We start from the raw sequence: 16791 nt of genomic DNA, 5'->3' as shown, positions 1-16791 counted from the left end.
CAAGCAAATAAATTAGCTACCCTATGACTTCAAAAGAACAGCTGCTTTATATTTTGAATGGCCTTTTGAACTAGAATAGATCTTCGGTGGTGCCACAGCAAACAAATAGGACCTCTTGCACTTTAGTAGCGTGCTTACATTATCAAAATACTCAGAGATGAGACATTTTGGTTGCTATATTCTTGGTTTGAATGAACCAAAATATTCAAAGAACTAAAACTATCAGAATTGTGCATGATTTTGTGAAAGCATAAATCTCAGAATAGTTCATATTCTTTTTCATATCCAAAGCAGTCAGAGACTGACAGTATTTTATCAAAATACCTCTCACAACTATATACTTTTAGCCAGCTAGGTCTTTACAGCAAAATAAGGGAGGCTTTCTTCTAGCCAGCAAACATTTTGAGAATCAGCTGTAACTCCCATCAAACTAATATTTCTTCCTCCAGCCAGGTCTTTTGGCTCTTGTGGGAAACATCCTCACAGCAGCTGAAGCGTGATTCTGAAGGTGACAACATTCACTGTGCATCATTCTGTCGGCAGTAATGAAAAAGCCGGATGGGCAAGTGGAAGAGTAGGTCTGCTATAGTATGGAATTTCTTCCTGTTCAAGACTAGTCATCTACACGGAGAGTTTACCTTTAGGTCCATCCTACAGTGGATCAAACAAAGTCTATTTGCTTGGTCTGTGAAAGGACACAAATGGATTGTCATAAATGTCCAGGGTGGCAACTCACTGATATATCCCAAATCTACTGACAGCCTTGGGAGTCTTACAGGACATCTTCTGACCCTCTGCTTGCATGCTGGTTTGTATCATCTTGCATTGCTGCAATCTGGTCAGGCAGCTGTGATGCGCAGCTAGGAACGTTACATAGCACTTACTCCATCACAGACAATGTTAGTGCTAGTCTAATATTGTGACAGGGTACACATGTCAAAAATAGCATATTATATGTGTTTACAAAGAGTGTGTCCAGACTGTAGTCACTTTCTTTTGATATTTGTCCATTCTTTGGAAGTCACTGAGGTTTAGACAGTGGTTTTGGAATGGCTCAGTAATAGAGACCTGAATGAAATCAGATGACTATGCATGCTTTTAACACTAAAAATATTTTTAAATATGATGAAGGTTCCTTCAGTTAGTGCTTTCATTGGTTTCTGGGTTGCCCCAAGACACTTTAATAAATGTTTTGGAAGTGTGACTACCCAATTGGATGGCCAGGTTTCAAAATGTCACTTCACAAAGCAAAGCCATTGCCAGTACTGAATGAACTTATGTTACCCTGATCACATGCACACATTTTCCTGGAACTGTATTTTTTCTTTAGTAATATTTCCCTAACAGTTCAGGAAAGTATCCTAACATGGTTTCTGAGTCACATTGCTAGTTAAAGCGAAAAGTTTTGCCTGTTTGTATGGCACATGCTCTACATGCAATGTGACATAAAATACAGTAACATGATGCAACTTTTTTTGCAATTCAACCCGACTCGTATAGAATTCCTTCCCCAACTGCACACAAAAAGCGACCATGCTGCAGTTGGTGACAATGAATTCTTAAAAATAACCCAGCATGCTTCCCACCTGCAAGCATGGCTCAGACAACGCCGTCCTAACATCCTGATAATAAGGAGAACAGCCACCCCTTTCCAAACCCATGTGGCGCTCAGGCTGGATTGCCAAACCCCATGTGTTCAGCTGTATGTCCCTTGTACTTAGCGTGACTTTGCTGAAGCAGGAAGAACCCTAGATGGCGTTCTACTACTAGCTGAGTGGTCGCACACTTTAAGTCACATTGGGGGGCGGGGGGGGGGATATATGAAAAAATATGCAAATATAAATATCCTTCAGGAAGCTGAATTTTTCTTAATGTGAGCAGACTAAAATACCCTGCTCAATTGTTCTGCTATTCATTGATACAGAAGCCCATATATAGCTCTTTCACAGGGATATCAAAAAAAAGAGCAAATTCTGCTTGGTCTTCCCATCAGCAAATGAGGTCTCTGCAGCTGTAGTGGGGGCACACAGCATTTTGTCTCCATTCTTCAAATCCCAACAAGAATTATGAAGATTTGCAAAACGTCCTGGGAGTTAGGGAGCAGGTGGAGAAGTAGATAAGGGACTGGCACATAGTGGGAGGAAAAAGGAATTCTTAAAATAAGGGTTTCTGTAGGAAAGGTATCAGATTTACTTCCCTGCAGCAAAATATCTCAGGACATCTCCCCCACCTCCCTCAGAAAAGCTGAGCAATACAGTCATTTTGGAACTACATCTCAAAGCTCAGCCCAAGAACATCAATGGCCAGTTTTGTAACTGGATTACTTGCTCTGAGAGAAAGGTCTAAAAGCAACATAGATCCTATTCATTTACTATAAAATAACTATAAAAGCTACTGTAGAAAATTTTTAAAGGGAATAAGAATACATGAGTAATCACCTACAACAACTATATCTTATTTATTTTTCCCAAATACCAATATGGTGTCCACAGGAGATAAGACATAAGTAAACCTTACTCAGATCTAGTCTGGACTAGGGACAGTATTGATCAGAACAATATTTGCAGGCACAACGGCAGAGGTCTCACAGGCCACAGTTTGCACCAGCTCTTTTTTCCATTTTCCAGCAGACTGTTTGCTTCCTGTGGGAGCCTGCATCAGTACTACCACATCAGTGGTTAGAAAGAATGCAAATGCCTGTGAGGGAGAAAGCACAAGTAGGCTGCAGAAAATAGAGACAAGCAACACTCACTGAGCTGGAGCTGATTGCTTGTTTTGGTTTCCTTGAGACCACAAATTAACAGAAAGTTGGTTCACTGCCCTCTGAACCTGCCTTCCTGCCTCCCCTTGTTTTCACAGTTTTAGATTTGAGCCACAACTGATGTCAAAGTTTATGTATTGCTGTCTTCATTTCAAACAGCTGACTATTAGAATTAATTTCTCAAACACTGCATCTGATTAAACAGCCTGATGTACTTTTGAGAGCCCTGCTCTATCCTTGGACATTACAGTCCTAGCTGAGATGGACTGGACTGGATCAGCAGCTGTGAGGGATTTTTTTGCTCTTTCTCATGAGCAAGAACTGCTCTTGATAAAGTAGCAGCATGTTATAAGTTCCCTTTCCAAATTGATAAGAGCCAAGGACAGATGCATGGCAACAATACAGAATTGTTCTTTTATCCTTTGCTGTACCTTGTCAAGGCAGTAGCAGATAAGTCAGAATAAATTGGCTTTCCTCACAACCTCCCTGATATCTTCCCACTCCTGAAGGAAAAGCACAATCATTTCTGCAGGAATGCAGCAAGTACATTTTCACACTTTTTGGCTCATCGTGCCTATCAGAGATGGTAATCACAGAGAATTAACAGCAGCAGTGAAAAAGCTGGGGTAATAAAATACTTCTGAAAATGACAACTTCATAATCTTCATTTTAAAAAGTTTGCTAACTTTGAAAGGAAGCTGGATGCAAGGATGAAAAGCCTAGCTTAAACAGAGAAATTGTTTTCAACAACCTTTAGAGTTGTGTTTTTTTTTCTAGCTGCTGAGGAGTTTTCTGTACTTTCAGGAGTTACCTTTCAGGAAGATATCACAGGAGATAGAAAATTTATTAGAATCTCTCTTTCCTAGAAACAGAGCACACATTTGCAAGCAGTTATTAAGGAGCTTTGTAGGTCTGTCTGAAAAACAGTGTCAGTGGTAATTACAGAGACAAAAGCTTATATCCAGCTCTGCTGCTCAGATTTCTTTGCAGAGCTCTGTTTTTGTTGCACAGACAGACCGCAGCTGGCTCTAGGAAGGGAGAGATGCAAAGAGCTTCCTGATTCCTTTCACTCATGGTGTGATGGCTCTCCAGTATTTCCATGCCTTCCCAAGGGCAAGGCATTCTCCACTTAGGTGGTCCAGGGTCTGAGGATCATGGGGAAGTGTTTTTTCACTCTCACCAGTGGGCAAGGGCTATGTACCAGCTGTGTTTGGAAAGTGGCATCCACCTCTGTCCAGCTCACAGTGACAATACAAGATTGTTGAATCTAGGAAGAGGTGTTAGATCAAAAATGACCATGCCAGGCTGTATTGATGTTTAGTATAGAAGTTTTTTTTACTTCTTTACTACCTTTTTCAGGTTTAGCTGTGGAAAAGGAGCGCATGTAACAGACAGCAGCCATGTTTACCTCCTGGGCTAAACACATCAAACCCCTCAGTCTTCTGATCAGAAAGCGAATTTCTAGTTCAGTGACACCACTCAGCCTGTCAGCTGTGGATTTCTCTCTAATGAACCAAAGGAGGGTGCACCATGGGGAGAAGGTCTCTGCAAACAGAAAAGGCTGTGACTCTGTTATAATTTGGGTATTACCAGTTGCCCCTTACTCTTGCCCTCCCCCTAGCACTTTATTAGTAACGTAAGGGGCAGAATAGGGCAGGGAGCAATGAGACTCAGATTCTCAGAGATCAAGACCTTGCAGCCTCATTAGAGAGGCCGTTGTAAGTGTTGGAAGGCAGAAACAGCTCTGACAGATCATTGGCTTTTCTTGGCAAAAAATTCACCTTACCTCTGATGAATATAGGACATAGCTCTTTGCATCTAATTTTAAAATTCTGGGAAAAAGTAGCCTGTATCTGTCGTTGCTCTAGAAAAGGAAAAATGTGTGGGAGAGAGACAGGAAAACAGACAGCAAAGTTTGCGGTTCCCTAGCTGAGGGGTTCCAAAACGTAAGAGATTGTCAGGACAAAACTTCAACATGGAATTTTTAAAGCACTTCCTGATGGGGGGTAGGGGTGGGGGTAATGCTCAAAGTGCAGAAAACCCATGTGGGAATCCAATTGTTCAATGAGAACTTCATCTGTCAGGCTGGCATCCTGAACCAAGCAACTGGCGTGCGAGGCAGAGGCTTCCTGCCAGCCTTGACGTGATTTCAGCTAAGGAGCCCTGCCTGACACCTGCACGGCTGCGCTCTCCCAGCTGAGGCTGCCCACTGCTCCCCATCATGAGACTGTTTTCCAGTTGTTTATAACACTGCCAGATGTTAGATGTTGAGGCTGAAACTTTCCATGCCAGATGTCTGCCTCAAAATTATTTGAATAATTTTTTTTTTGCTTTCTCTGTCAAAATGATTTGACCGCAGTTGAAGATGAAGCTCCTTCTTTATCCGTGCAAAAACATTTTCTGGCAATCTCATCTTTGCAAACGTCTGGCATTTCCCCTCTGTGGAACACAAATGTGAAGTTTTGACACCTGAGGAACCTTTATTGGCCCAGATGTGTCTACTGCTGTCTCTGCAAAAATCCATGCAAACGTAAAAACCTCTGAAAGCAACAGCAGAGACCTGCCAGGGTTTAGCAGCTAGACGCTCAGCATATGGGGCCTGTGCTGACCCCACTGCATTTGGGAGTGGAGCAGGACATAGGTGCAAGGCACTGCAGGTCCAGCCCATGGGGCTGGGAGATCTCAGGCCACAGGAGTCGGGCAACCAAGGAAGGGAAGCTGCCAGATTTGCCTGTGGAGGGGGGAAGGAGATGAACACTGGTGGAAGAGGACAAGACCTGGCCAAGGAGGCTGAGAGAATCTGGGGAGACCAGAACTAGAAACTGGGGTCAGGAAAAAAAAAAAAAAAGCTGGGAAGTTGTGACCACAGAGACAAAGCAAGAAGCTAGGGATGGAGGAGAGAAGCAGGGACCGTGGTCAGACATGACTGGAGAGAAAAGGGTCCAGTAGGGCTGTCTCTGAGGAAGTTGGACAGACCTCCTGAGGGTCTGAAAGAGAAGCAGGACATCCCCACCCAGGAGGAATCAAGTAGAAAGGAGAGCACAAACAGGAGCCCAGTGGGGAAACCGAGACCCTGAGTCCTGGAGGTGAGGGAACATGGATCAAAAGCTGGGGTTGGAAGAGGTCAGGAGTGGTGAGAGGAAGGAGCTGGGCGTGATGGGCAGGGGACAACCAACCTTGGTGTGCACATATCGGGAAAAGGGACTCCTGTGCCCAGAAGAGGATGGGGTTTCTGAAGACTTGGGAAAAGCCAAGCACAACGGGGATACTTCTCTATCATGGCAGCTTGTACATAAGCTTTTTAAAATTCATGGCATTAATTAGGCTACTTGCCAAAGGGGTATAAAAAAGTATTTAAATCCTTAGCCCCCCGAAACTGTTGCATAATACCATTCTGACACCACCTGATGGTTTAAACCATCAACAGGATTAAAACTTCAGGTGTCCTGGGCAGAGCTCAGCTGCCTGAACTCATCTAACAGGGGGAGGGCAGGCTGCTGGTTGTTCGCACTTCCTGGGTCTCGTTAGCTGTGTATTACCTGCACCCTGACCTTGTGGGTTTTATCCAGGCAATACTGCCATTGATCTTACAGAACCTTAAAAATATAAGATAAGGTAGGTGAATGCAATACATCTCTCCTGTGTTCTGCAAGTGCAATTTGAGGTGCAAATGGTAAGAACAGGCATAACCCTGTGTACCATTAATGCTGTAACATGAAGGACTTTTTGTGGGGTATATCCACATACGTACGCACACAAAAGCCCACAGGTCATACATGCTTTAGCATGACCAGAAATCTAACATACCATGTAAACTATTAAAAGAACACTAATCAACAGCTTAGCCAAAAATCTCTACACAGAAAGAGCCAGAACAAGTGGAAAACCAGTCCTTTCCTTGTGACAATCAGTAACCAATGCATGTGAAACACAGCCCTTTTTAGTGTGATCTACACAATACCTTTAGGATAATCTTGGAAGCTAACAGTGATTTGTCATTATGTACAGTACGCTGTGGCTAAGCTGGGGTAGCCAAATTTCAATGAAAAGAATTACAGCTCTGGATGTTGGACAGACAATCCTATCACAGTCAATAAACTAAAACCCAGTCTAAATTAGCAAGAAGAGCTCTTGTATTTTTTCTAGGCAAAGTGGATATGGTTTCAGCATTTAATTAAAGGACTAACTAGCAGTGTGCTACTATGCTGAATAAACTTGTTTCCCACATGCGGACAGAATTATCACCGCTGCCAATACTATCAACAGTAAGTATTCTATATTAGAAAGCGCTTTCTGGTTTAAATAAACTGATTCCTACATGTAAGAAACCAGTCCTTTATCATGCAGTGCATAAAGGTAATGTATACAAGGCTGATTACTCTGGTCAAAGAACTGATTACTGAGGTTGTAAATTAAAAGCTTGTGAATGGGGAGGAGGCAAAGGAAGGGGTTAGTCATCAGTCATCCTGAGGCACACATTGCTCACCACTGCTAACTTCTTGTGCTGGCAACAGCAGCCTGCAATTAAGCACATAACCTAGCATTTCTTTTCTAAAACACAGGTCAGTATGCAATGCAGTTCACAGGCTAGTGTGTAGTCATCTCTTGCAAGCAGGAGGTTTTCTGAAGTGAAAACGAAAGTATTAGCTTGTTTTGCTCTGTTAGTGAAAAACAATAATTTGTTCTGGACCACACACTGAATTAATCATTTTTGGACACAATGCACATGTAGAAAGTTGTTGCAGTTGTTGTTCTGATTTTTCTAAATGATTGTCCTGGATGTTCTCACATTGTCTCAGAAAGTCAGATCTGAAAAATCCTACTCACAAGGTGAGGCTTCAGCTTAAATTTTGTTGCATGTATTATATTCAGAAGAAAGGCTAATTCCCAGGCAGTATGCTCTATTATTACTAGTTGCTGCTTATTTTAAAGTCCTGGATAATATCTCCCAAAAAAACAAAAGAAAAATATTTTTCTGATTTCTGGCAAACAAGCAAACAACTGATGAAAGCACGTTTTTGGAGGAAAATTTTCAATACCAGAATACTAATTCCTGCAATTATAAATACCTAAAATAAAAAAGTATATTTAACAAGTATTCTAAATGTTCTAACTTGCATTTTTGTTTAGATTTTGCTTTTATTTTGCATGAATGACACTAAAAGTTTAACTTAAGAACAAAGTAAACAAGTACTTAATAACTAAAGACATAAAATATTGAATAGCAAATATGGGTTTAACTTTATAGTTTTTTTTTCCTCTATGGCTGCTAAACAACTGTGCAACTACACCATCACAAAAAGGAAAAAAAAAAGTACCAAAACATCAAAAAGACCACAACCTTGCACATTAAATATATGTAATTCTGTCAATTTTGATTATTAAGAATGACTGTAAATAAAGATCACCTACCTTCACAGATCCATTCTCATAGTCAGATCCTTGCAGCAGATGTAGAAAAGAAACTATGAAAATATTCACAGTTGCCCACGGTTTGTACATTCTGATGTTTAAAATCCACAGGTTACTATGCAGTCGTTATCATACAACCAGAAATGTCCGTTTTGAAATGCATTTCTCTATCACCAGAAAAGAAAAGCTTCCAGAATTTCTCTTATAAACTCACAAAAGATCCCAACATCGGAGAGTAAATATCTGGCTCTTTACTGCTCAAAACAATTGTAAGTTCATCTAGAGAATGTAATTTCTTAGAACAGATTTTAGATACACTTGAAAGAAAATCATGATAAAGGTTTAAATAGATATATATCTGTATGTATACACATACACGCTCACAAGTGATCGGGTATGGATTCCAGTTAATGAAGTTAATATATCTTCCATCAAGACACAGCGAAGCATTCAAAATCCATCTGTGGTCCAGAAAATGTAAGAAATCTGCTCTATTCTGTGCTCCGTGTTACAGCAGGCTTTTAAGATGGTAGCGTAATGGCCAATGTTTTGAGCTCGAGAGCTGTAATCCAACTCTGTATTAAAACTTTTTTCACAGCCTTCATGGAAGCTTGCAGAAGCATGTGTCTTAAATCTGATACAGACTTTGGCAGTAACACAGTCAAATTTTGGCTCTAATCCCATTTTGTCCCTACCAATAGCATAGCAGTTTTTAAACTAACTGATGCAATCTGGATTCCCATTATTTTAAAGAAGATTACCTGAAACATGAAACTTCAGCACACTTTCTTACACACCACACATATTTTAAATTACTTCTAAAAAAAGGGAGGGAAAGGAAAGGAAAATAGACAGACTGACTTTCTTTAATGTGTTCTATCATATGGCATCAGGTTTTCTGAATAATTTTTTAAAGGTAAGTCAAAAACTATCTTTGACAGCAAGGTTTTGATTTTTTTTAATGAAATCTTATAAATCTACAGATATAAAAGGAAAAAAAAATTTTTATTGCAACGAGACACAATCACTGTTTCTGCCCCAATATGTGCATGCTTTTTCTCTGTACATTTCTGTATTTAAAATCCAAAATGGAAATCAAACATTTAAAATTATAACATAGACAAAGGCTCTGATAATTATGAATGTTAAATCTATATTGCTGTACTCGTGTTACATATTGTGTTCAGGAGAGTAGTTCCACTCTCACATGGCTTAGTGTTTGCAGAATCAGACTCTATGGTTGTTAATATAAAACAGTCATATAGCTAATATTTCAGAGCACTGGTTTCCTACCTCTGACATCCAAGCAGTAGCTATCTTAAATACAAGTCATACTCCTGTAACTGTCATTAGCTTGCATAATTTCTTCCTTAGGTATTCACCACAAACAGACATTGGAGAGAAAATTATTTGAATCCAGCTGTTGTCAGTTAACTGAGTCATGTTTTAAAAACATATACGTAACTGTATTGTTTTTTAGCTTTGTCTTTTGCCACTTGTTTTGGGAAAGCAATCTATTTCTCATTTTTTGGCTTATAACCCCACCCAGCCCACACTGGTTCATACAAGGACAGGAGGACTGTCATGTCTTTGAATTGGGTGTGAAAAAGCTCCTCTCCCTGTGTGCCTGCTTCTGCCCCTCGTACCTTCCCTGCACCCAGACTGCCAGACTTCACACAGTTTCAGAGGCCCCACGCTACAAGGAACAGTCTGTGTCTGCACTTTAATTTACCATTAAAATACTTTAACTATTTCATTTATCATTTTAAATTAACATGTTATCTAATGCTTATGTATGGTCACCTTGACCTCATGTAATGTCTCCATTTTCCTTCTGATACTAATATCCATGTCTTTGCAGGAGCTGAAAGCCTATTAAAATAGATGAATATGCCTTAGCTTTGGATGCACTGCTTCTGCATAAGGGTTCAAACAAAAAATAACCACTTTACTCTCAGGGCTGCACGTTAATAACTTTCCATTGACCTGTAGTTAACTGGAGGGAGTGCCTGGCCACAAACATCTCTCATTTACAACATCGTTATTTGAAACACAGAGCCAGATCCACAGAGCAGGCAAGGAGCAATACGTGCCCTAAAGCTTGGTGAGTGGGATACTTATGCAGCCTGTCCCCAGCACAGTTCAGGGATGAGCTGCTCTGTTCCCCCTGGCAGGGCTGGTGCACAATTTCACCAGCCAGACTCCTGCAGCAAGCCTTCCCTCTGGCTGTCAGCCAGGCTGCTGCTGTCCTTCTCAGAGGCATCATCTCTCCTCAGCATAAACTGGCAGAAGCAAAAGAAAGCCCAGGAGCAGCATGGAGGGTTTTAAATACCAGCTATGGAATTTCTCCCGTTAACCCAGTGAGTGTTTAACTGCTTACACAAAGCAAAACAGCTTCAGCGGGGAGAGTGAAAAGCACCTGTGGTGGTATGTTCTGCAAGTCAGCAAGGAAGGCACGTTTCAGAGGACAAGAGCATAACTCAGGTCTCTGCTCTGAATCAAGGAGGAAAGCAATTCAAACCCAAGGGGTCTTACATCCTTAGGCTCACGGTGAGGGTGGTGATTGCCTTTCTGCCCTTGCAAGACCCACAAGCTGTAGTTAAGGGACTCTTAGCAATGTAGCACTAGAAAAGGAAGGCTGTTTGTTTTGGAAATGTTGGACGGAAACACCACCGTAATAGTTTGTGTGTGTTTTAGGTCATCGCTGCTACTTACCAAATTCAACTCTGAATTACAAATACATTTGGAAAGACCAAACTTGCATCTTTCTCAAAGCAAACCATTTATCAGAAAGGTTCACCCACCTCTGGCTTCAGAGGGCTTTTTGGCAGGAAGGCTGAACTGACCCTCAGGCACTGAATCAAAGTTGTTTACAAGAGCAGGTTAGTTGCTGCAGGCAGAAGAAAAAAATACTAGCCTCTCCCTTAGGACTCAGACACAAAGACTAGCAAAGAAGGAAAAAAAACCCTTTTTGTTAACTGCAGAAGGCTTTAAATCTAGCTCAAAGTTGTTAGTGAAAGCAAAGGCAAAGCAAGAGATAGGACAGCAGAGCAACGCTGATGATGGATTTTTGGGAAACAGCATTTTCACCATCTGCACCACCATCCCCATCCCTTTCCCTATTGTTCTTGTCTCTCACCTCCAGTTCAGGATATGAATCAGTGCTCCCTCCAGCATCATCTCAGCCTTGCTCCTCACACACCTTTCTTACAATTTTTCCAGCTTACTGCAGCACTGAGAACAATTTAAATACTTTTGCATTGGAGCTCATAACTCAGAGGTATGTTGAGATTATATTGCAGGCTGCCTGCAACAGCAGCAGACAGAGTTGCTGCCTGACCAGACACCTTCCAGGACTATGCCCTGTTTGCATTTAGTATATGAACACAAGTTAATAATATTCACATTCTAGTTTCTTGTTTTATCTCAGTTTGCTATTGTAGAACCACCTGCTCAGTTCTGTGCATGGCTCAGATCTGTATTTCTTTTCAAATCTAGCACTGTATAAAAACATGCTCAAATAAAATTTACGTGTCTATTTACATGACTCTACTTTTTTAGCTGAATAAGCAGCTCCACTGACATCAACAAGGCTAAATATTGTGTAACGAACTAAGAATTCAAACATTTATGTCATGTTTGGGTGAGCAGCTAATAGATTAATACTGCAGCAACAAATCAGCTCTTTGCAAGAAGATCTTAAAAATTTAGTTTAGTTAAGTCTATTTCAAATATTGATCAACACGGATGTCTCAAATGGATGAACACTATGGATGAAAAGAAGTTTAAATCTATTTATCTGCAAACAGTATGTATAAGTTATTCGATAATATTTGAAGCATATGACACACTATTCCAGAGTAACAGTCTCGCATACATTGCACAGAAACCCTGATTCACTGACTCCCATACTCCGTTTTTGTGACGGAAGGAACATATAAAAGACCCAGAATTTGGCAGATATTCCTAAGAACAGATTAATCATACTTTCTTGGTGCTTTCCACTGATTTTTAAGATAGAATGAGACCAAGTGCAGCTTATCTACAAGAACTGCTTGCCATGGTGCACTGCAGGTTCTATACTTGGGCTTCACAGCACATTTTAAAGAGAAAAAAGGCCAGTACAGACAACTGGAACTCAAAACATAGCACCATGTTTATCTTACGCATTTCTTGCATGCATACACACCCAAGGAACAGAACACTTACTTGAAAGTGCTAAACAATTCATATTCTTCAAGCTGAAATTCTTTCAGGTGAGATGGTAAATTCCTTCAGCTATTTGAAGATAACACCCACAGATAGGTAAACCATATTAATTTGGAGAAATGTACAAAACACAAAAGGAAGATATTTCAGGCCTTCTGACACAAGAGTAAGCCATAAATCAATAGGACTACTCAGATCATGACAGGCTTATAAGGATATGCCCTTAATAAACTCCAGTTAAATTGATCAGTCTAAGATTGCATAGTTAAAATTGGAGATCAGTAAAGGCAGTTCATTGCCTTTAATTCAAATAAAGTATTATTTCACCAGTTACCTCACATTTGAGAACTCCATATAATTTCAAGTTTCAGCATGGCACAATGTTCAGGGAAATAACATAATTCCTAATGAAAGTTATCAATTAAGTATTTGTAAGATGATTCTATGAGCAGATCTGCACATTCCTTCTAGGAAGTCCACACACAGAGGAACTTTTTTTTTTTTTTTAATGAAAATTACATAGAAAAGAAAAATTGGGTCAATTATCTCAAATATTGCAAAGAAGAATAACTTAGACTTAGTAAGACACTCATGACACAGCAACTGTATGGCAATTTGAGGTCACTCAGTACACATTATTAAATTAAGTCTCAATTTATTATTACTGTTTGAAATAAAGCATAATGGCAACTGACATCAGAAATTTCTATCAAATAGCAGACTGCTTGAAACTTCACACAAAATGTTGAGCTGGATTGATAAAATTTAGAAAAATGTGCAAACCTCAATGTGCAGAGTTTCAGATTCAGAGCGTGGCAAGACTCTGCTGAAGCCGAGCTAGTGGAGTGGTGGGGTGGTGGCCATGCCAACCAGCCACCTCCAGAGCCAGCCTTCATGCCAGCCAGGCTGGTACCTTATATCTTAACATTACGCTTTACCTACCCTTAAATTAGACAGCCTAATTGTCTACTTGCTGCAGGAAACCTAGAGCTCAGCACAGGCTGTAAAACCTGCCCGAGAAGCAGGCCAGCCCGACAGGGTGCTGTGCTCTACTGTGCTCCAGGCTGTGGTGGCTAAACTGCTATCCATACATCAATCTAGCTAGCTTAAAGTTCACTAGGGAATGTCTACACAAGCTACAAACACACCCTTGGTGGAAGGGCAGGCATGTTCTTAGCTTTAGCAAATATGAACCGGAGTATCTCCCAGTTCAGTCCTCAGCCGCACCACACTGTGGCCCAGCTCAGCGGAGGGATGCTGTCAGGAGCGGCATGCAGCGGGAGGAGCACTGCTAGCAAAAGGCAGATAAAAATCACAAACAAACATTTTTGGTTGAACTTTTGAAAGATGAACATACCTCTGAATTGCTTTGTCTTTGAAAGGCTTTGCCCCAGCCCCATGAAGAGCAGAGCTGCCTTCTTACCCTTCTCTCATTCACATTGTAATACCTAATGCCTGGAAAGATGGAAAACCACTGTGGCGATGGCTGCTGTGCTGAGCAACAGCTTTAGCTAGCCTGAATATGAAGAAATAGGTGTTTCTTTGGTTTCAGTGCTTCCTTTGTGTCTGTCTGTGTAACTCCAGCTTCTAAGGAGCCTAACCTAGAGGGCCCCTGATCCAGAAAGCAAGACCCTTCTCTTGATTCCTGTAATTCATATTTGTCTACAATAATGGGAGCTCTGTGTCTGCTTGTCTTCACATCCATCTCTGTTTACATAACCATTAATGAGGGCACAACTGGGACAATAATCAAGTTTCAATTACAGAAGCATGTAATAGCATTCACAAGCCTTGATTTCACTTGTGACTTTTGTAAGTCCTCGCTTCTTTCTACAGGGACATGAGGTAAGGTGAACAGAAAGATAAAAGGGGTCTCACAGTTAAGGAGAAGAAAGAGAGAAAAAAGTGGGGATGGAGGGGAGAGGAGAAAAAGAAGAGAGAGAAGGAGGGAGAGGGGGAGCTCTGCCCAGGGAGCAGATGCATCCTGCACACCTACCATTGCAGCAAGAGCCGTGCCTCCAGGCTGACTGCAGAACACTGGCTGGTGTTTAAGTATGTCTGAGGATCACTACCTGTTCAAGTCAGACGTCTGAAACAGCTCACAAAGCCAAGGAAGGAAGCAGAGGATGGACTCAACATCAACAGTTCAATGTCTACATTCAATCTGACACTTCATCCTCAGCTACTGTACAGTAAGAATGCAGTGAGGGATACAGTCGGTATCCAGACTGCTAAATCCTGAATGGGTTTTGAGCAAAACAGCAAAACTCATGGGTGCTTGTAAAAAAGAAATTTACAACAGATTCTCGTTTTCTCCAGCACACATGGCATTATTGCTAAATCACCCTGGGATTTAAGAGTATGTGCAGCTTGCACCAACTTGTGTAACTGAATAGGCATTTGTTGCATTGTGCACATCAAGCTTAGCATTTCTCAAGAGAAAGAAGTGACAGAAGGTGACCAACATCCTTAACCTTGCAAGCTCCGGTAATGTCTTAAGCAGGTTAAAAAGCCTTATCTGCTCCTGCTGTAGACAACTCTGTAGTCCTGCTGCAACAGAAAAGGTAGCACTGTTGGCAATTACTGTTTGGTCATAACGAGATGTTAGATATTTCCACATGGAAGAGCAACAACACAGCTCGTACTGTAATCATTTCCTTTTACTTATCCAGTACTATAGGGTCCCACAGCAATATAATCCAAGTGGCTGTAGAGTGGATGGTGGCAGCAGAGCAGCTACAAGACATCAGGGAGATCTGACACCTTTATAATGATGAAAATAACATTATAAAACATAGATGAGAAAATACTTATTTAGTGTAGTAACTGTTGCATTCTCAGAGGTAAAAGAGCAAATACATGTTACAGGCCTGGTCAGTTAAAGCTGAATTCATCCAAGGATATTTTCTGAAGCAGTCTGTACCACAGGATCACCTTCAAGTGTTCTTGGAGACCTTCACCCAACTCACCACGACATTTCTTTAAGGTAGGCAGACTTTTTGATAGAAGTGGAAAATGCAAAATTAGTTTCATCTTTGCACTTCAGACACCAAGGCAGGCTTCACCAACACCAGCAGTTGGTGGAACTGTAGGCATGACTTAGTCTATCATAACAGGACAACAGGAAAAAGCTGGTCTCACAACTAAATATATTTACCTAAAATGTATACTAGCCTTTGGCTGCCTGCTGGACATTTTAATCATATCCAGGCTACTCAAAAAAGTAATACAGAATACCTCAAGTTCAAGTGCCCAGCCAAGTTCCTGGGCTCAGATGTTTCTTGCTTCCTAGTTCTGATGTCCTGTTAGGAAGGTGAGGCCTTGAAATAAGCAGAAACACCCCCCTGGGAACAGTTGCTGTGCCCAAGTCCCAGACTCTTGACCCAGTGGGCATGGCCAGAGTGTCCTATGAAAACATCCTGCCCCTCCAGGCCAGCAAGGAACTCCAGGGTCAAGCCAGAAACACAAGATAGCTTAAAGATACCTGTATTCACACTCTCTGTCTCTCCCTGTCTTCATCCAAAACAAAGCAGCTTTTTGCAGTAACTGTCAGAAGTAAAAAATCCTTGGAACAACTGCCTTCATCCAGCATTTCTCCCAAACTGAGACTCCCATTCCCCATACAGACACTTTCACAAAAAAAGGCAACTAACAGATCAGAGGCAACAGGCAAAGAAGTAGAAGAAAAGATGTCCAGAGGAAGCAAATTTTTACACAAATCCTAGGCAAACTGAAACCACACTGTGCGAGGTATGACAGCAAGAAGGTAGCAGTAGAGGGGTTTATACATTTATTTTCTGCATGTGATTTCCTTGCTTAATTCTGTAGCACCCTGAAGCAACATCCTTGGAGCAATATATGCATATATAACATGATCTGAGAACAAGTACAAGGTTCAGCATAATTGACCTTGCAGTGAACACCCTGAGAGTATGCACACAGCGGTTTGCAATGACAGCAAAGACCCAAAAGTTAATTTCAGGACTTAATGTCCATTTGAGGGCACTTTAGAGTAACAACTCAGAAAGTCTGGGGATGAAATGTTGATTATTTGCATTTGGTTTCACTGCTTTAACATTCACAAACACTAGGGCAATAAAAGGATAAATCAGCTCCCTGATATCAGCAGGGGAGAATTAATAATCTCCCTCAATGATGTTTAGAGAAGCAAATGTATACTGTAAAGTATGTATATCACAAAGTTCATCTCTAGCTCTAACAGGATTATCTTTTCACACTTAAAACACAACAGTACTCCTGTGCTTTTCCAAGAATCCCCCTTTTTCTATTACATCCTATTGCTATTAATAATGTATAAACATAAACATGGTTTGTCAACCTCACACTGCATTTCCTATTGAAAACAAAATAAAGGATAGCCTGGCCAAATGCCTTTTGTAAAGAGGTTT

General features: G+C 41.0%; 1 protein-coding gene across 1 annotated transcript in view; it reads right to left on the bottom strand.

Moving 5' to 3' along the window:
* VEGFD (vascular endothelial growth factor D) overlaps positions 1-8816 on the bottom strand; it is a 31130-nt gene extending 22314 nt beyond the window's left edge. The window contains exon 1 of the mRNA XM_080375265.1: positions 8174-8816. Within this exon, the coding sequence (XP_080231391.1) occupies positions 8174-8263 (90 nt within the window). The 5' untranslated portion in view covers positions 8264-8816. The remainder of the gene's footprint in view (positions 1-8173) is intronic.
* Between the last annotated feature and the right edge of the window lie 7975 nt (positions 8817-16791).

This window comes from Falco punctatus (assembly GCF_963210335.1).
Source record: "Falco punctatus genome assembly, chromosome: 2".
Lineage (NCBI taxonomy): Eukaryota > Metazoa > Chordata > Aves > Falconiformes > Falconidae > Falco > Falco punctatus.
Note: the sequence above shows the minus strand (reverse complement) of the source record. Positions and strands in the feature narration are given on the sequence as shown.